General features: G+C 55.2%; 1 protein-coding gene across 4 annotated transcripts in view; it reads left to right on the forward strand.

The window, feature by feature from the left end:
• Cacna1h (calcium voltage-gated channel subunit alpha1 H) overlaps positions 1-20533 on the forward strand; it is a 59380-nt gene that overhangs the window by 441 nt on the left and 38406 nt on the right. For 3 of the 4 annotated variants that reach the window (XM_013347313.2, XM_026780076.1, XM_013347314.2), the window contains exons 1-2: positions 31-301; positions 594-910. In XM_013347313.2, coding sequence (XP_013202767.2) covers positions 612-910 — 299 coding nt within the window. In that variant the 5' untranslated portion in view covers positions 31-301; positions 594-611. Of the gene's footprint in view, positions 1-30; positions 302-593; positions 911-20533 lie in introns of those variants that run through there. The other variant, XM_026780075.1, reaches the window with a different exon arrangement.

Genomic DNA, 20533 nt, shown 5'->3' on the forward strand with positions numbered 1-20533 from the left:
CCTGCGCTGTGCGCGGACAGGCTCCAGGGCTCGCTCGCTCCCTCTCCGGCTCGGCCGCGCCCCCGGCCCGTGCCGCGGTCCGCGCCCGCCCCGCCGTGCATTTAGCGGTTTTCCGCATCGGGACACCGTTGCTGCTGCTGGGCGAGCCGGAGCCAGAGTCTCCGCGAGAGCTGGTGCCTGGTGGGCCGGGGGCGCGGGCCAAGGCGGCGGTACTGGCCCAGCTCCGGGCTCTGGGCTGGGTCCCCAGTGACAGCGCCACCCGGGCGATGCCCGCGGGGACGCCGCTGGCCACCGGAGCGAGGTGAGACGCGGCGGGTACGCGCGCTTACTGCGCGCCTGGGACCCTTTGAACTTGAGCTCTGTAGGTGCAGAGCCCCTCAGGTTCCCGCAGCCCTTCGCCTGGGCCTTGGGGGTGGGGCTGCCAGCCTTTGCCGGCGGGAGGGGGCGGGAGGGGGCGGGGGGCGCATTTGTCTCTAATAAGGAGAGACAAAGACATCCCGGCGGCCGCGGCTGTTCCCGCAGCTCCGCTCCGCCCGAGGCGGGGCGGGGGCGTCGTTCCTGGGCCAGGGTCACCGCCTGCCCTCTCTCCGCAGGTGCTGCTCTCTGCCACCATGACCGAGGGCACGCTGGCCGCGGACGAGGTCCGGGTTCCCCTGGGCGCTTCGCCTCCGGCCCCTGCAGCGCCGGCGAGGGTTTCCCCAGCGAGCCCTGGGGCGCCGGGGCGCGAGGAGCAGAGAGGATCCGGGTCCGGCGTGTTGGCTCCTGAGAGCCCAGCGACCGAGTGTGGTGCGGACCTGGGCGCCGACGAGGAACAGCCCGTCCCATACCCGGCACTGGCGGCCACGGTCTTCTTCTGCCTTGGGCAAACCACGCGGCCGCGCAGCTGGTGCCTCCGACTGGTTTGTAACCCATATCCTTACAGGGTTGGCGGGGCGCTGGGGACTGGGGTGTGGGACTTCCCCTGCGTACGCTCTGTGAATCCCGGCTTCTGGTATCCGGCGCGGGCTGGGTAGGGTTGCGAGGGCAGTGTTCTTCTCAGAGGTGGTTGGGGTACGCCTGGGAACTCGCCAGAGGGATCTGGGTTCAGAGGCATCTTGGAACGGGAGAGTATGGGCTGAAGCAGCGGGGATGCCGCCTGCTTGGGAGGGAAAGAAAGGTAGTTATTAACTCCTGGCGTCTTACGTGGTGTGGGGAGGAGGGGATACCCGCCTGTTCAGCTTTCCAAACGAACACTTGAGCCTGTGTGAAGACCCTCGCTGGAGGCTGGGAGGGGAGAAAGTTTTCCACCTGCTCTGTGGGCGCTGCATACCGGGCAGGGTTGGTCCCTAGTTCTTTTCTACGAAGAGACAGTGATGTTAGTTGAGAACTCACTCTTCCAGGCTGAAGTCCGTTCAGGGGCTGATTTAAGTCTTGCGCGGCTGGGGGTGGGGGCACAGGGAGGCAGCTAGCTTTGAACCCGACCCCCCTTTTCACAGTTGCCTGGCTAGAGAGGACAGGATTGTGCCTTTTTCCCCCCTCTTGGCCCCAAGGGCACACACGGACTTTCAGAGAAGCTTCCAGAACAGGGTTGGGTCAGTACTGGAGGCATTTCTGGGGTGCAAAAAGAGGCTTCTGGCCCCCAGAAGGTGGCCTTTGGAGACTGCCCTGGAGGTCTCTGAAGAGGAGCTGAAATCATGCCTCGTATTGCCTACCCCACCCCCACCCCCACCCCCAGCAACTCCTCGGAGCTGGTCACTAGGGTAGGCTGGCTGGGCGGTAGGTGCTCCTGCTTCCTTCCTGGGCTGGTTGGGTGGAGGGCCAAGGGGAGTTGACACAGGCCCATAAACACTCTTCAGCAGAGTCGGAGACAGAGGCAAAATGAGCAATGTGTGTATATGTTTCTCTACCTTGTGTGTTTAACTGTATAAATATTAAATACAAAAGAGAAATCTGTACCAAAAAAAGTAATAAAGCCCGTGTTTCTTTTAACTCCAATCCAAACACTGGGTGAGTCAGATTTTTCTCTGCTTATAAAAGAGGATGGTGGTCCCGGGGCTATGGCTGTGGCCTACTCTGAGCCATCTTGGGCTCCAGTGCCTGCTGCCTTTGTCCTGTGCAGTTGACTGTGGTGCCGGTGGTGGGCATTCTCTGGGTTGACTGGCCCTCTCTGCAGAAAAAGGGTGACCTTGTGTATCAGCTGTCCGTTTGTCCCGTCGGCAGGATCTAAACTTGACTTAGGTGGAGAGGTGGTGTGGCTGGGGGAGGTGGTAGGCCATTGGAGAGTGCTATTGTGGACCCTGGGGAAAGGGGATAAAGGGCAGCCCTGTGTTTATGCCTCAGTTTTCTTGTTTGCAAGGCTGTACAAACTAGGGGGAGACTGGCGTGGACTTATTCTATCCACCAGGACCTGGCTACATAGTAGTGTGAGGCAGACCCTGGTTCTCCGGGCTGCTGTGTGTCCCCGAGGACTTCTAACAAGGTTGTTTGTGTTGCTGTGTGCACGGAAGGTGGGGATGGGATGGCTCATGGAGGTAGAGTGAGCTCTCAAGGACTGTGGAGCTGGCAATGCCACCTGGCCCGAGCCGACTTTGTGAACCCGAAGTGGAAGATGCCCTTGTTGTCTTAGGAGAGACTCAGGTGTTACCAGCCCTGGAGGAGAGGACAGGAAGATGAGGAGAGCTCTCAGCTGGGGAAGAGAATGCCAGGCTGTCCCTGCAGGTGATTCCACCAAGGGGAGAGAGGTGGGTCTTATTCCTCCTACCCTCAAGTTCATCCCTGTTGTGGAGCTGCCGGCTGTTTCCAGCAACCCCGACACACCCACTGTCTTCTTGCTATGTTTATCTCCAGACACAGCTTGGTTTTCCTGCTCCAGAAAACTAGGGGTGAATTCTGAGTATCCCCAAGCTAGGGAAACACCCTACAAAGAGCTGGTTTCTGAGCTTCTTGAGCCCGGTCAGCACTCTGCATTTGTCGCTGGAGTGGGTTCATTAGTGCTCTGGCCTCATGGGGATGGGTCTGACCCCCCAGCAGATGCCAGGCTCTGGAGTAGGGGTGTGAACCTGGGCCTCAAGGAGATCCTAAAATAAGCTGCCCGCCTGGACAGGCGGGGGATCAGCTTACTGGGGAAGCCCATGTGGGCCAAGGCTTTCTAAGCTCTTTGAGACTCTTTACATTCCTGGGAGTTGGGAGGGGGTGGCTTTGTATGAGGCAGGGGAACCATGGGTGATTGGCATGGCCAGGATTTTACAAGCGACTGTGTGGTGCCCTGTGGCTTGAGGGTGTTTCCTGGGCCTCAGTTCTCCCCTGCAGGTAGACATAGTGTGTCTTTCTCAGAGGGTAAACTCCAAAGGGAGGGAGGGGGAATCAGCTCTGCTCAGGTGAGAAGCAACGCTGCCTCCCTGCTGATGCCTGCCTACCATAGCTGGACTTCTATGTCCTGGAACATAGGGAAGTACTTTCTCCCAGTCCCGGACCTTTCTGGAACTCTCACATGGCTAGCCATGGTACCGATGTACACATGGTCCTGGTTCTGTGTGGATGGTATTTCCCATCCCTGTGGCAAAGGAGCCTCCAAGGACAGCCTTTGTCTTTATTGATTTAGTTTGCTCTTTAAAAATACAATCGGGCTGGAACTTTTGGGGAGAGTGCTGTTTCTCCTACACAGGCTTATTTATAGAGGAAGGTGGGTGGGACCCGTGTGTTGTAGCCTGCTCCGCTGGGTTATGTTCTGCCCTGGCTCCCCCACCCCACCCCAGGCTCCTGACCCAGAACTGCCTGCAGTGCAGCTGCCTGTCCCAGCAAGGGAGGGTGGGGCCTCCCGGGGGGTAGGAAGCTCCCGAGTGGGCACCCGGCTGTCTGTGTCATCAAGGGAAGTGAGCTATGGATGTTTAGAATCTAGGAGGAACTTGGGTGTTCAGAAGTGAGAGTCATTAGGAGCCCCACCCCCCTTAACCTCTCCTTCCCCACAACAGGCACCAAACCCTCAAGTCACCAACGAAGGATGAAGGACATAGCAAGGTCATGCAGGTGAAGAGGGGCTGCTTGGGCCCAGCCTGGAAGCTCATACATTTGTTGTGTCCCTGGCTAGACAAGCCTAAGTCCTTATGACATTTTTTTTTTAAAGGGATACTTTGAGATGTATCCAAGGGCACAGTGCTTCAGGGTGGCTGCCAGAACCTGGCTCACCCTAGCATGCATGTCCCCAGTGGGAACTCACAGGGTACTGGTTTTGAAGGGCCAGTCCTTTGTCCTTGCCCTGGATCCTGTGTTTGAGAATGATCGGCCCATCTCTGCTGTTTCAGGCCATCCACGAGCTGGCTCTCAGGAAAACTGAACTGTCTTGATTGCTGGGGGGAGGGTGCACAGTGGTCAGTGGGCCTCTAGGGACTCCTGGGCCTGAATTCTGAGCCCGGATATTAAATTAAGTAGCATAGGCTTCTGTGACCTTGGCTGGCCTGACCTGCCTGAGGAACATTGTGGTTTCTTGGGGGTCCTTTTAGGGTTCTTGAACCTTAGGTAGGAGTCATTGCTCCCTCCCTAGCCAGTCTGTCCATAACCTGGTACTTTGCTGGGTCTTTCTCCTACTGTTAACTGTCCTGTCCGTGTCTGCCTCTATGGACTCTGGAGACTCTGACTGGCCTGGTTGAACTGGCCTGCTATTTCCTTTAATGTCCACCACTCTCACCCAGTTAGGATTGTGGGATGTGGACCAGAAGAAAACTGATTTCCTATGTCTACCTAGAGAAGCTGGCCCAGCCTTCCAGAAGTCAGCCTTCCCTAAGGCCCTAGAGAGGAACATGCGGTGTGTGCAGGTCGTTGTTGGGAGAAGAGTTGCAGGCCATACACTCCACACCTTTGAAGCTGCTAGCTAGCATCCACCAGGTGGGAATCTGGAGCATGTGCTGATTCATGGCCGGGTCTGGGTGAAGGCATCCCATGGCTCCGGGGCTCATTTGGGACCCGGGAGGCATCATTACTGAGAGCTGTAGATGGAAGGGAGATCTTGGAAAGGGCCGTCAGATGGATGTCTCCCAAACTTCTGTTACGAGTCATTCATAGCCTCATCAAGGAGGTGGCAGGTTCACACACCCGTGTGATGTCACCTTTCTCGTCTCATCTCACCACGAAATGGGCATGATGCCAGTGAGGCCGAGCATGTCCTGCTGAAGGCCTGTAGAGTACACATAAGGCTTCAGTGCCCACAAGGAAGGAGTGGAGGTAGGTGTCTTACTCTAGATAGGCTCCGCTCTGGCAGGGACTGTGCCTCCCAGACCTGCTTGTGTGGCTCAGGAATGGCTGTGTTACCTTAGTGGGGTTTGGATTTGTTGGCACTGTCAAGGCCCACCAGACAGTGTCCCAGTGGACTGACAATCCTGCTCTACTAATGGAGGCATTACCTTCATAACCAACGCATTTTCCGTCCGCAGACTGACAACCAGGGTTGGTGGCTCCTTTTACCAGGCCTTACCCTGCATGTTCCTAATCCTGACCACCTCTGGGCTTGACCAAACCTAGCACTTCTTTCTGACAGTCCCAGCACCTCAAGTGGACACAAGAGTTGGGCCACCGGTCACATGGGGACCATGGCAGGCTCTGCCACCCTTGTCCGTGAGCACTTTCCCTGATGAATCCTTGGAACCTCTGTGTCGTAAGCAATTATAAGGGGAGGGCCTCCTAATACCTGTGGCAAAGGTCTCCCCAGAACCAATCCAGAATCCAGCTATCCTCATTGCCTGTGGCAGGTGGGGCCCTTTGGAGGGTACGGAGTCCAGACTAAAGGCTACTGGAGGACTAGGAATGTGGTAGCTACTTGGTGACCACTGAGTCTTTGTGAGAGGAGGCCAATAGCAGGACCAAGACTGGTCAACAAGTGCCATGGTTCTGCTCCTGGGGTAAGTGAAGGGGAATATGGTGGAAAGGGTTCTGGATCCCCAGAGCCTGATGTCAGAAGGGTGGGGTGTGAGATGAGGTGGAGACTTGGGATATCAAAGGGGTGGCTAGGCCAGCTTTGACTCGGGAATCTAGCGTGTTCCTCGGTAAGAGGGCAGTGTTGGAACCCAGCTTGGTGGGAAATAGAGGTAAGCCTGGACTATAAGGGCACTGCAGGGCAGAGAATGCAGGAAAGAGGGTGAGATGTGGGCGCTGGTGCCCTCATACTTTGGAGACTTGGCCTGGATAGCATGCTTAGCCACCCCAGCTCTAGGCTCGTAGAGTAAGCCACTAAGGCAGGCTGTGGGTGTCTCTGTGGCCTGCAGGAGCATGCAGGGTGGTCCGGGAGCTCTCTTTGCTTCCTCATATGCAGTGGGCCTGGCTCCCAGAACTGCTGGCAGACGCCCCATTCAGGGTCAGGATGTGGAAGAATGCGGGGGATGGGGTGGCCTGTCAAACAGATGAATCCAGAGCAGTGGCCTGTGGCCAAGTCCAATCCTCGGTCTTGAACAGTCAAGGTCAGGCGTGCAAATCTGTTACCTTTGTTTATGCAGATGTCGGCCCTGGTGCTGAGCTGAGCCTGCTGGGGAAGGGGCAGCAGCACTCAGATCCTGACTCAGAATGTTCCTTCCCCACTTGCTAGGCTGTTAACCTTCTCTCTTCTTATAGAGGAGTCAGTCCTGGCCTAACTCGGAGCTCCCTTAACAAATGCGGGCCCAGGTTACATTTCCAAACCTAAGATTAAAGGGTGACCCCAGTTCTGGGCAGAAACGAGGTGTGATATGGGTCATATACCTTGTGTTGTGGTGTAGGGCAGGATTCTTGATCAGAGTTAGGGAAACAAAAACCCAGATAGGATGAAGTCCAGGGGACCAGGGACGAGGAATAAAGCCCCATCCCCAGCTCAGGAGAGTTGGCACAAGGTCTGGGCATCATACCCAGAGCGCTGCGCCTGCCTGGAATGATCTAGACTTGCTGCTCAAGCCACTCACCATTTTCTCAGGAAGAGACTTGAGCCTCTGCTGCCACGTGGTTGCCAGGGCTAGCATCTCTGGCTTCTCAAATCCCTCTAGGCACTGTGGCTGGCAGGAGGAAGACATGAGCCACAGGTTGACAGGGAGATTGGGGTCCTGGCGGCAGGGGCAGATATCACTGTTACCTAGGAATACACCGAATTAGGTGCTGGACTGGGGAATGCAGTCTCTATAAATACTCTTAACTGATTCCGGCACTAGGACATGTGAGCCTTGGATAGAGAAGCCCTGGACAGTCAGCCCCTCCTGGCCCAGCACAGGCTGGTCTTGGCTACAGGGGGATTTTAGGGGCCCCAGAGGACTTCTTTTTCACACATAGGCTACCCAAGCCTTTGGCAAAGTTGGAAAGTAGACTTGGAAGCCTCCCTTATGCTCCAAAAGTTAGGGGCTGACTTAAGATTAGAGCAGTTCCTCCAACTGCCCAGGCTCTGAAGGGATCCATCAGACTTGATGCCTGCACACCTATTCCTGCACCCATACCCACCGCCTCCTGATAAGAGACCCGTGTGCAACGCTGCAGCCCTGCCTGGCCCAGCCAGATTCCTTCACCCTTTGCTGTTTGCGTCCCTTAGTTCTTCCGTGTTTTTTCCATGAGGGAAGTAACCATGGCACAAAAATAGGTTCCTTGTATGTGAGCATTAGGTGAAGAGTCAATGTTTTATTAGCATGAATCCAGCATGAAGCCTCAGCCTCTTAGCTGGCCAGACCTGCAGCAGACAGTAGGGAGAGGACCTGCTCAGAGCGGAGTAACAGGCCAATCCTGGGACCACAGTCTGTGCTCGGCTGTGTTTAAATGGATGAATGCTGCAGCCTGCTACGGCCTGACTCTGGCAGCACACAGGATGTTCCTGGCAGGCACAGTGATTGGCTCGGTTGCCCTGTCCTCTTCCCTCTGGACTGTGTTAGTGCCGTCCCCTCCCCAGGCCAGGCTCCAAGTTGGTGCAGCAGGGACCTGAGGAAGGGGCTGTAAGGGCATAAGAGCTGATTGCCCTGGCCACCCCACTTTGTTCTGATCCTTCTCTTTACCATTCTCTTCCTGGCAGAGCCCCTAGTATTGGGTGGGGGTTACCTCTAGGCCTTTCACAGGCAGGCAACTAAAGGAGGGTCCCTGACTCTGAGAGGACAGTAGCCTTTACAATTGGGGGAGCTGGAATTTCTTGGGTCCCTGTAGCTGCAGGAAGGTTGGCAACCCAGTTGCCTCTGATGCCTATGTGGTTAGAGTAGCTGGGAAGGTGCAATGGCTGGATGTGGTGCAGGGCGGGAGGCTGATCGCCAGGTTTGTTGGACACAGGGCTAGTGCAGCAGGTATTTAGTAGTAGCTCTGGCTGGTGGGCACAGGCTCCATCCTCTGGGACTACTCCCAGCCCCAGTGCTAAGCAGCACCCAGGCTCCCTGGGCCATGATGTGTTGGCCAGTACTGGGGTGTGCAGCATCAGACTTGGTGAGAGAAGGGATGGATGGGTCAGTGGGTTTTCAGGAAAGTCGTGAAACCTTTGAGGGGGCACCAAAATTGCATTGTTTCTGTGGACAGATCACTGTTCGGGCCCTGGTTTTATTCCCTGTGGTCCTATGGCGCCCAGCTGAGTAGCAAGGGAGGCTATATACATAATGTTTTAGTTGCTGTGCTGGGCTGAGCGTTGTCCCCTTTATAGTCTGTGGCCAGTGGAATGTGCAGCCACCCTTCTCTGGCACTGGGGTATTTCCAGATATAATTAGCTGAGTTGAAGGTAGGTTGGGAGTCTGTGGACAGGCTGTGTGACAACTCTGAGAGAGACTGGAGCAGTGTGGCCACAGGCATACAATACAAGGACCGTCACTGACACCAGGAGGTCTAGAAGGCCAAGCACAGCCTCCCCAGAGCCTTGGAAACAGGCAGTCCGTCCCTGTTGAGGCCTGGACTGGGAACTTTTGGCCCATATTGAGCAGGAGTAAATTTCTGTTGTTTGAGGCCACTGGCCTGTGGTGCTTTTTACAGGGCCATAGAACTCTAGCCCAGCTGGTGGCACGCTTGCCCACGTGGCTGTGAGTGTGCCCTTCTATGCATGCACGCCTGAATGAACCTTTCCCACATAGAATGGCCCGCCCCTGGAGGGAGATGAGCAGTTCTGCCTGGCGAGGGCAGCAGGCTGTGATGTGCTAACTGGAGGTGGCCACTTGGGATAAATCAAATGCTCAGGGTCAGGCTCTCAAGACAAGGGGTGGGCCACCTAGGGAGAGGAGAAAATCAGCCATGAAATCGGTCATTCTGACCGCCTGGTCTGCCAGGTGGACCATGCATGAGGCTCTCTGTTCTGGTCAGAGGCCCCTCCCAGAGGCTACAGCAGGTGTCTGGTGTGTTTGTGGGGAGATCCCCAGGCAGCTCTGAGCCACTCCCATTTAGCCCAGGGGCTTTGTTGAAGCTGCCCTTGCAGGTCAGCCCACAATGGGAGTCTTGAGTGTAGAAACAGAGCAACCACTCTGCCCACGACGGGAGCCTGCTGAGGCCCCCCTGAATTCCTCAACCCTCTCTCCATCTTGGTGGTCTCTGTCAGGAGCCTTTCTGCTGCTTCTGAGCAGAGCCATGGAAACAGATGAACCCATTTGTCTGTGAAAGCTGGTGTTCAGGTTCCCAGAAATGTGGCCCCTAAGGTCTTGGATGTTAGCCGCCTCTAGCTTTTGCATCTGTCCCCAGAGAAACAGGGCCGTTTCCCTCTTGGTGTCTATGGAGAGGAGTAGTGCCCACAGATGGCCAGGGAGGAGACCACTCTCATCTGAAGCTGCACCCTGCTCCAAGAGTACTGGGAAGTACATTATGGACCATTGTGTTTCTCTCGGTGCCTCCAGGAGACACTCAGGCCCTGCTCTGTTAAGGCAGACCCCTGGATAGGTCATTGATCAAGCTAGGGCTGCGTGGGGTGGGTATGAGTAGGGATGACTGCAGGGAGCAGCTGTGGCCTGCAAGTGAGACCCTTGGATACTTGTGATTATTCTGTGGGAGTGTGGTCCTCTGGGCACCTCCTGGCTAGTGGCCTTGAGGATAACTGACCCTCAAGACTTCTGTGTCCTTGGGGTTCATGTCCAACCTCTCTGTTCTGTGTTTCAAGCAGGAGAGGTAGCCTGTAAGTTAAGGGCCTACACCCCCGTTTAGAAAAATCGAGGCCCCCATCTTCAATGTGGAACGGCCCAGATGTGCATCTGAAGGGGATGGAGCGCCTGGGATTGGAGTAGTATAAGGGTGTCTGCTTTTCAGCAGGACCTTCCTGCTGTCTTCCCAGGCTAAGAATTTTAGTCCTGGGATGCCTGATGAGTGTCCTGTGCAGAGCAGTCTGATCTGATGTAGAAACAGTGACCCTGCCCAGATGCCCTACCACTGATCTCAGGAAGGCACAGAGGCATGAGGGCCTTGGGGACCACACGGCAGTGTCCCTATCATGTCTCTTTGTCTTTGGTAGCAGACACCAGTCCAGCCTCTGGCTGACGGCCGGTGAGTCAGCCTGCATTAGTGCCTCATTAAAATGGACAGGCTCTTCCCTGGCTGCTGAGGGAAGCCCAGTGTCTCCTGCCCTTGCCCTGGATGTGCCTAAGGCTGGCTGAGCCTCTGCTGTGACTGTTAGCGTGTGCTGCATCCCACCCACATCCCACACCACGGACTCAGCAAGGCGCAGGGTGCCCGCCCATAGGACACTTCCCATAAGACATTTTCCTCCAGTCCTTCTGGAGTGGTGGCAGCCTCGGTCTCTGCTGTATCACTGTAGTGACTGGATGGACCTGCAGGTATCCTGAAACTGTCACCAGCCGTGCCAGGTCTTCAGATCCTCCTACGCCGTCTCTGTCACTCAGCAGCTTCCGCATTAATGTGGACGTGAGGGGCCAAGTCGGTTCCTTGTCCCATGGCGCAGAGGCCGTGTGGCCATTTTCCAGGCCAGTTTCATAGGAGGGGTGCTGGAGTGGATGCAGGCATGCCTAGCTTCTCCGGTGCTGTTTGTGGGTGATACAGGTCAGTCCTGGGGCTGGGTCTTGCTGCTGGAGGAAACTCTGGGGTGCCCTGTGAAACTAGTATTCCACCAAAAGATGAAAATGAAACCATCCAGAAAGTAACTGAAACACAAAATAAAGGTGGTTTTTATTTGAAATCCAGGTTTGGGGATTTTTATATTTTGTGTATGAGGTCAGAGGACAACTTTTAGGAGTTGGTTCTCTTCTTGGGTCATGTAGGTTTCGGAGGTCAAACTCCGTCGTCAGGCTTAGGGGCATACTGTTACCTGCAGGACCACTCAGGGTTTTTGTTTTGAGACAGACTCTGTTGTGGCCCAGGCTGGCCTTGACTACACACAACTGAGGATGACCTTGAACTTTTGATTTTCTGCCTCCATCTCCTAGTGCTGGGATCATAGGTCTGGGCTCACCGTGCCTAGTTTATGAGCTAGTGGGGCTCAGACTGTGGGCTGTGGGCATGGTAGGCGTGCCTCCAACAGCTGAGCTCTATCTGGAGTTTTTGGAATCAAATGACCTCACCCCAAGCACTTTAGTTTAGGGGATTTTAGTTATGTAGTGTGGACATCGCTGGCCTTCATCCTCCAGGGTATGGGATCCTCTGATCTCCGGTTAGCTCTTCAGACCCTGCCTGGTCCAGGGAAGCCTCTGGTGCCTAGCCTGGTAAGATGGTACCCACCTGGAACACCTTAGTTCCTATCCTGTGAGGTGAACAGCAGACTATTGGTCATCGTGATCTACCTGAGTGTGATGTGGCCTCCCCCACCCATGGAGCCTCATGAGTTTACTTGTCTGCAGTATGGCTAATGTGGATAGCCCCTGCCAAGCTCTGCCCCTCTCCCAGCCCTGGGACTGCTGGTAACTCATTCCCCTCACCTACCCTGGCACGAGTCCTGGCTAGAGGTGTGGACTGGCTGCTGCCTCCCCACCTTATCCTCTGAGGGAGCCATGGTGGGACCAGGTGGTGGGTGACACACACCCATGTTGGTACTGATTCTTCCTTGTTCCTGTGTAAGAAACCTGCCAGCCCCCCTTCTGTGAGATAGTCCTGAGCCCTGTAGACAGGACCTTGTGCAGCATGGTTGGTTGGTTTGGGGTTTGTTTGTGTTGTCTGTGACTGGTGTGGGCCACTTGTAGCCCAGGGCTAGGAGGCCTGGAGGCTTGGGGGCTCATGGCCCCAGTTGAGTTTCTAAGTATGGGTCACTCCAGTTCCCTGGTGTTTGCCCATCTTGTGGAAGTTGATGGCTTCCTCTCCTTGCAGGGTCACGGCCCTGTCCCTATGTGTCTACCAGAAGTGCCCTCCAAGGCAGCGAACCCCAGGAGGTTTGTTCCATGGGGGTCTAGGATGTAAAACGCTCTCCAGTGATACCAGGGTGGGTCGTACTGATGGGTTGGTGAGGAAGGGACCCCAGAAGACTTTCCGTGGGGCAGATTGTTTGCTGTAGCGAAGGCAGCTCTCTATGAGGGAAGGCCACTGCTCAAGAATGACTCCCTCATGCCACTGCATCCCCAGTGCCACCATCGAGAGGAATGTTCCCTAAGTCAGACAGCGCCATGGAAACAAGTGTGTCAGAGGGACCTGGGAACAAAGGCTCACCAAGCTGGTAGCAGATACCAGGCCGTGGTATTTGTCTCCAAAGCTGGGTCTGCTGCCTTATTCTTCCATGAGATCCCAGAACCTTGCCTGTTTCTCAGCACTGGCCTCTGGGTCACCAAGCAAATGGAGCAAGGTCCACCCAGCCTGAAACCACAAGAGGAGCCTGGGTGTGCCCCGGGAAGGGGTAGAGTGTCTTACCTTCCGAGGCCTGGTTTAGTAGGGTATCTTGGGGGGAGTGCTTGGTACCCCGGCACTGGAGCATCAGCCTTGGGAATTGACAGAGCCAGGGGTATAAGCCTTTAGCTCACCCCATCCCTTCTCATGCCCAAGTCCTTGTCATTCTCTCTGTGTCCCCCAACTCCATCCCCAGGTGGCAGTATGTACCACCCTTCTCAAGGTGCACACTGACTATAGCCCTGACTGCTTCACCCTGACACCAGGCCAGTGCTCCCCCCCCCAAACCCTTTTCCTTCAAGCGTTAGGATGAAGGCGGATTTCTTCTCATTTGCTGGGAAAGAATGGGCTACACTGTGCCCTGTGCATGGGCGGGCTCGTGGCTTCTAATTAGGAAATTGGCTGTCTGGGCCTGGCCCACTGGGCTGTTGTTACAGGGGGTGTGAGTGGCTGTGGCACAGGCTGCAAACGGCTCCTGATCTTTGCCTTTTAATTCATGCATCGCCATATCTCTGTGGCTGCTCCCTTGTCTTCATAGTGATGGAAAGGACATGTTCCTGATTGTGAGTGTCTACCAAGAGGCTCTTAGGAGTATCGGCAGGGATCTCTTGTTATTTGCTGCTTTCTCATGGCCTGGAAAGGACTGAGAAAGGGGACATCAAGCTTTTAGTGATCTGAGTGGCACTGGGGACAAGAAAGCACATTTTAGCCCATGAGGTGGTCTGGGAGCCAGTGTGGATGTAATAAACTTGTGGAGTTTGCTGTGTGCCCCTCAATGTTGCCAAGTTTTTGCTGGCCCAGTTTGTCCCAGAAATCAGTGGTCTTTAGTCAGCGGTCCAGAGCAGAAGGTAGGAGCCTGTGTGGCACATGCAATGTCCAAAGGTCTGCGTCCTGTTCACCTCACCAAGCCCCTGTGTGTTCTACCCAGGGGTCCAGAGGCTCAGCGAAGACAGCAGCAGCTACCATGCAGGGCCTGGAACCAGTAGGCTGACCCCAACGCTGCTTGCACTATTGTGAGTGTACAGCGTGTGTTTGTCACCCTGGTCTTCGGCTTGAGCAGCCACGGCCGCGGTGTGCTGCGGAGCGCTTCTTACCATGCCCATGCCGTCTCTGCTGACCACCTTCTGCATCCACTGTCCCCTTTCTGGAGGTGCCATGTAGTGGGATCACATGTTTGCATGTGTTGGTGATGGAGTACCGTGAACCATCTGGTTTTGAGGTTTAGTTTCACTGTAGCAGGCCCCAGCGCCCAAAGGTTTTCTCTTACGGGCACTAGTCCAAGGTTCAGGTGGAGCCTTTTGTGCTCACGGGCCACCAGGTGTCCAGGTGATTCTACCTGTGGCTGAAAGTGCTGCAGAGAATGGGCAGGTTTGGGATTCTATGTGAATCCCTGGGTTTGGTCTTCCTGGGTAGATACTAGCAGAACTGGTGGGTCACGTAGGAACATTTGTTTGGTCACAGGAAAAACTACCAAGGCTTTTCCAAAACAACTCCCACTTATCCCACCTATGAGTCTGGGCCCCAGGTGCCAAGACAGGACGTGTGGCATCTCCTGGGTGTAGTAGCCTATCTAGTGGGTTCGAAATAGGGGTCTTGGCTGTGGTCCCTGAGCTTGACTGCCCCCTGCTAGGAAGGTTAGGTCCTGGCTTGCAGTTGGGATGGGGACAGGTGTTACTGTCAGGTGGTGTCTGGGCCACGGGTAGGAGTAGCTGGCGCGTGTGTTTGCTCTGCATCCGTCCCTCCCTTCATTCTCGGGAGGATTTCAACACCCACACTTGGAATAAAAAAAAAATTATTAATGAGCTTGGTGCAGTTGCCATGGTAACCTGTTGCTAATGAATCTCTGGGGTTTCCTCTTACCTTTGTGGAGCTAGAGCAAGGCTGAGCTATGCTCAGACCAGGCATGCTTCCTTCTCCTTAGGTTGCTGTGGCAACGCCTGTCACTAATCCCCAGCCAGCTCCTGGTTTACCGGCCTGGCCCCAGGAGCCAGCTGCCCGCTTATGCTTACATAAAGCTATCTCTTACTGTGTGATCCTTGCTGTTCCCAGCACCACCAGGCTCCCTGGAGCATCATCCTTTCTCTAGGGCCACACATGGGATCCCCAAGATATGGAGAACAGATATGGTGTCTCAGGCTTTGCTAGAGCGAGGGTTCTATGCGGATTTGGTAGGTTAGCATGCCCATACTGAAGTACACCAGCAGTAAGGGTGCGCCTAGGCCTAAAACAGGACTCATGAGATGACACTTGGGCATAGATGCCGCCCACCAAGGGCACAGCCTTACTCGCCCCCAGTTAGCAGCTTGATGGAGCCCTGCTGGCCTTGGAGAGACCATAGGCCATCCTGAATCCTAGTGTTCTACCCACCAGGTGATCATAGATTAGGCCAGGGCTAGAGTCTCAGTCTGGAGAGCTGTCGTGAGGGTTCAGCCTGCCCGCAGCTAGTTCATGGGGGCAGCTGAAGAACCTTGAGTTCAAGGGCTTGGGTATTCAGTAAATAGTTGAGTAGCATCTGTGAGAGGACAAAGGAAGGTTCTGTGCTACTCAGAAACATAACCCCAAGCATGGGCCTGAGCTACTCAGCTTCTCTTCCAGTGATCTCTTCTTGAGCTGACTACTGGCCACTGATCTGGCTGTGTACCAGTGGCTAACCGTCCTTCCTGCCAGCCTGTGTTCTCAGGGCATCCAGGCAAGGGATGGTCACATACGAGGAAACGGATAGGAGGGTGTGAGCGGCTGCAGGCAGACCTCTCCCAGCTTCGGCTTGTTGGTCTAAGACATGGTAGAAGAAGAAGATGGTGTGGGGGAGGGGCCAGAGCGTACGACACCTCCACCCAATGTTAGGCTCTGCTTCAGTCTCCAGGAGTAAGCAAGGGTGTCACCTCTTTATATCCAGGATCTCTGTGGCCCCTGCATGAATTAGTTTCTTGTCTCTGTGGCAAATAGCTGAGAGGAAACAAATTGAGCAAAAAGACTGATTTTGGTCCATGGTTTCAAAAGTTCGGTCCATGGTCAGCTGACGCCACTACTTCCAGCGAGAGATCCAGGGAGTGTGTGGAAAAGAAGGCCAGGAAGCGGAAAGAGCTTGTGCATCAGCATCTCGGTCTGGCTTCCCCTCTTCCTTTCAGGTCCCCTGACTGGGATGGGGCTGCCCACACACCAAGCATACCCTGACTTAGTCATCTCTGGAAACACGCTCAGACACACTCAGAGGTGTGCTTATAATCTCCTAGGCTCTTCTCAGTGGAGTTGCTTCTGCTCCGTGGTGCAGAGCCTGAATAACTAGTGCCTGTCTTGGTGGTTTTTGGGCCTGTGTGTGAGCCTTGGAGAATTGGGTGGATAGATGTGGCAGGAGGCTAGACCAGACTTGAACTGGTGGGTGAGCAGGAGCCCAATACCTACTACAATTTGAAGACACCAGCAGAATCCCTTGTTTTTAGGCACTGCAGCAGCATGACCCCCGTGGCTGGGGTGCCCACTCGAGCAGTCTTTCAGCATTTCGGTATGTTGGTGGATTCAGAGTTGAGCTCTGATGGCCATGGTGGCAGCTGATGGTGTTGGGACCAAGTCTCATGTCCCTTGGCCACCTGGGTTCTGAGGGTTGGCCTGGTATGGAGGCTGAGTCTCCGTTGCTAGACTATGTGGCCCAAGACTCGTGTCTTCTGACGCGTGCTGGTGGTCATGGGCTTGGGTTTCTGGCTTTGTGTTAGGAAAAAAAAAAAACGGCAGCCAGTCAGATGGCTATGAGACAGGCCTATGAGGCAGTGTCAGACATGACACATAGTCCAGAAGATTAGAGCATGGAGCCCCTTTGGATGTCAGGGGTTTGAGTAGGGCCCTGCTTGGCCCCCAACCCAGAAAGCAACTTGCCTTCATTCCTGACCTAGGGAGAGGGACCAGGCTGGGTGACCCTCAACCTCTGTGACATCATAAGATTTGCCTGGTTGAGCCTGCTTATCCTCCCTGACCCATAGGTAACCCCTGGTGAAGCTCAGGTCCTCAAGCTGGATCCCAGAGGTACTGGCTGCCCCTCTGTCTGAGCTCTACCAGAGAGCTCCCCCCCCCCCAGGGGCATCTCCCTGATCCCATGGGAGCAGTGTTGCAGGTGTTCAGTTCAGGAAGGCAAGACAGGATGTGGCCGAGGGATGCAGAAGCTTCATCCGCTGCCATCTGCTCTGGAACTTGGGCTGCAAAAGCCACAGCCCAGTCAGAAGAGTGTCCTGTTCCCAGTGCTGCCCCTCCCCCTCCATCTGCTTAGGGTTCCTCTTGCCTGGTGTTCACCCTGGCTTCTCTCCTGGAGAAGCACAGCCAGGTCTGGTAGCCCCGGTCACAGGACAGGGTGGGAGCATCCCAAGCCTTGGGTCTTCTTTCCCTGGAAACCAAGAGCTGGGCTAAAGCCGCAGTGTGGGGGTTGGGCTTGGCAGGAAGCCACAGAATAGTCTTGTCTGCTGTGGGTATGAGGGACTTGGGACAGCCCTGCCCAGTCTGTCCAGGGGAGACTTTTTGTGTCTCCCTGGCAAGCCTGTTCTTGTCCCTTGGGTGGGTGAGCTGTCCATGTGCACATAGGACTGTGTCCATGCACGTGTGTGTGGGCATAGATGGCCCTGGTCACCATGCTAGAATCATCCTGGGGAGTTTAGGACTTGAGGCAGAGATGTTTTTCCTATTCCTTTGAAATATACCCTGCCTGGTGATGGTAGCTGGGATTGGCTTCGGGATGTTTTCATTCCTAATTTAGACTGTTTATGTGCTGGGCTGGAGTCTCTGCCTGCTCCTCAGTCCCCCCCTCTTCACCACACTCTGCTTCCAGCTGTCTGGGGGTGTCAGGGTCCCCCGGGGTGTGTGTCGGGGTGGGGGTAACTACCGAGGCAGAGCCTGGCCCTTAGCCCCTACCCCTGGCAGCTGCAAGTATTTTCACCAGCTCTGCAGGGGTCCCCAGGTTAGGGAGCACCACTTTCTTCCATGTCGGACCACAGAGCCCTCTCTGTGAGGGGCAGCCCCTTCTCCACGTGGTCTAGGCCTCTTTGGGATGGGGATCTGAGGTCATGCTGTGGCCAGATTGGCCTGCCAGCCCGGCTGCCTGGGTGGAGCCACAGGGCAGGGAGCAGAATCTGGCAGCAGCACTGGATGCATTCAGCCCCCTCCTGGGGAGACAGAAACGGAAATGGGCAGCAGGGAACCCTTCACTGACCACCACACTTGGCTCCTTTATGAGCTACAAGGACAGCTTGAGGATTGATGCTGACGGCTTGACTTTAATTAGGAAATACATTCTGCAAGAAGTGCTCTGATGGGGCCCTGGGCTATCTTCCTGGTTGCCATGTCAGCCAAGGGGGGAGGGTGCTACTTCTACCCCTGCCCAGCCACCCGGGCTTATAGGAGGCTACAGGGAGAGAGTAGGGGCCCTTGTAAGTAGGACCCACAACTTGATCCTCCAAGACAGCAGGGACTAGGTCTTGGCCGCTTGCCTCCCTCTTCTCTTGTGTGTACATGTGTGTTTGTGGCTACAACTTGTTCAGAGACCATACAGGAGAATCCAGAGGAATCTTGCCAGGGAATCATGACACCGCCCAGTGATCCAGGAGCCAAGACTCAGGTGTCCCTGGCCCTGATGAAGTAGAAGCACAGACTGATAGATGCTGTTAAGGGCTGCATAGTCCCTGTGTCCATCTTAGCTCCACCCCTAGAATACCCACAGATCCATCCAGAGCAGAGGCTCTCCCGTCCCATCACCCCTCTCTAGGTCGTTAACCTAACCTAGCCCTTCCCCTATAAGCCAACCTGGTATTCCCTCTCTTGGTGGTCTCCTGGAGTCCCCCTACTCTGTGGGGTATCCTTCATGTCTACTTTTCTTTGCATAGCCCAGGTTCTTTTCCCTTGGAGGCCTCTGTGACTGGGGTCACTGGAGAGGAGGGGCCCCAGGGTTCAAGGACAGGGTGCTCATGAGCCTTATAACCTGCCTGTGTGTTGTAGATTCCTGCCCGCAGGACCAGAGGCCTCACAGCCCCTTAACTACCCTGCAGAGACTAATGGGAGCTTCTGAAGTAAAATCTGCACCTTGAAGCCGGGAATTGGGTGTGCTGGGGTTTCCTTCTCTGTAAGGCTGACTCCTCCCAGCCTGCAGGGATCCAGGCTCAGGTAGCCTGTGACCCGCCACACTTAGTGCTCATTTTCACTGTCTTCCATCCTAAACTTCTGACGTCAGCGCTGTAGCTACTGGACGTCTTGGTCCACACCATCCATTTCAAGCCATTCTTGTGGAGGGACAGGCAGAGCAAGGTGTGAAGTGGGGTCCCGGAACCCCTCCACCTCGTTTCTATCATTCACAGTGAACTTCACATCAGAAAAGGTGGTAAAGGATGGTCCACACCTGTGGGAATTTCTCAGGCTGTGGTCAGGGGAATGATACCAGGAGAAGCCTCGAGGTGGCGGGGGTGGGGAGGATAGTGGTTTCTAGTCAGTCCCCTTGGCCCGGCTGGCCCAGGTCCTGCATCCCCTCACATTTGCCACTTGGCAGATCCCCTGTCTCTGGGTTCAGTTGCAGCAGGTGTGGCTGAAACCATGCTGGAGTGGACAGGGGTGTCTCAGTGTTTGGAGGGGCCACTTGCTAGCCCTGGGTTTTCCCTCATCCATCTTACCAGGTAGAGCCTGGAGCCACATGTAACTATCTCATGTGCTATCACAGGCTACCTGGCCTAGGGTAACTATCTCATCTTAGGAGATGCCCATTCTAGGCCATCCTCCCAGCTCTCTTCCTACCAGGGTAGCTCTTGCACTGTGGCTTGGCCTGCCTCTCTGTGGGATGTTGGCAGGGTTGTACCTAGAGTGAATGCTGAGTCTTGCAGCATCAGCTCCTTGGCATGAGGGGGGATCCCCAAGATGTGGGAACAGCAGGTAACATCTCTCAAGCTGGTGCTCCACACTGCGCTGGCTCCTCATGGGAGCCTGGAGGTTCCCTAATTAAGCAATTTATTATTAAAGCAGCCGTCATCCTTGTAGCCTGCTTTCTACTTCTGCCGTGGGGACAGACAGGCAGCCATCCCACAGGGGCTGCACTGGTGGACACTCCATTTAGAATTCTTAGCTTGTGTAGCTCACCAGTAGCCCAGACTGGTGCTCCTTGTCCCCTTGGGGTCATCTTGGAGCCCAAAGGATGTTACATGTGAGATTCACCAACTCCTGGGGTAAAGCAGAGCCCAGGTCGTCAGCCTGGCCAACCACAGGCCAGACCTCAGGGATTGCCTAGGGACATCCTGCTGAGTGACTGCTGTCTGAAGGAGGGGATCCAGCTGCCTAGAGCAGTATGGAGACCTCTGGGGATGTTGTATCGAGCTGCTAGAGAGTTTATGTTCTAAAGCTGTAGATGAATGAGTATAGTGGCTCTTAGTGGGAAGTGGGGGGGGGGGTCTCTGCTGGTACCAAGAGGGGCAGTGTTTGGAAGTTGGCTAGAGTAAATGGGGCCCTCATGTCTGAGCCTGTGTTCTCTGGCAAGGTTGCACCTGCTCTCCAGCCCTCGAGACAGTGGCTGTCATACACAAGGGGTCTCAGGACCCTGTCAGGAAACGCAGGTGAATGAGGGCCCATGAGGTCCTGGTGGTTTATCCTAATTATGTTTAAAAACTTGGAAATTTAGGGGCTAGAGAGATGACTCAGTATTAGTTACTGAGCGTGATTACCCTTGCAGAGACCCAAGTTTGGTTCCCAGCATCCATATCGGGTGCTCACAATCAACAACTTGTAATTCCAGCTCCGTGGTATTTGACCCCTCTGCGCTCCAAGGGCAAATGCACTTGTGCATATACCTACACATGGGCACAGACACATATACCTACACATGGGCACAGACACA

Source organism: Microtus ochrogaster, chromosome 7 (genome assembly GCF_000317375.1).
Source record: "Microtus ochrogaster isolate Prairie Vole_2 chromosome 7, MicOch1.0, whole genome shotgun sequence".
Lineage (NCBI taxonomy): Eukaryota > Metazoa > Chordata > Mammalia > Rodentia > Cricetidae > Microtus > Microtus ochrogaster.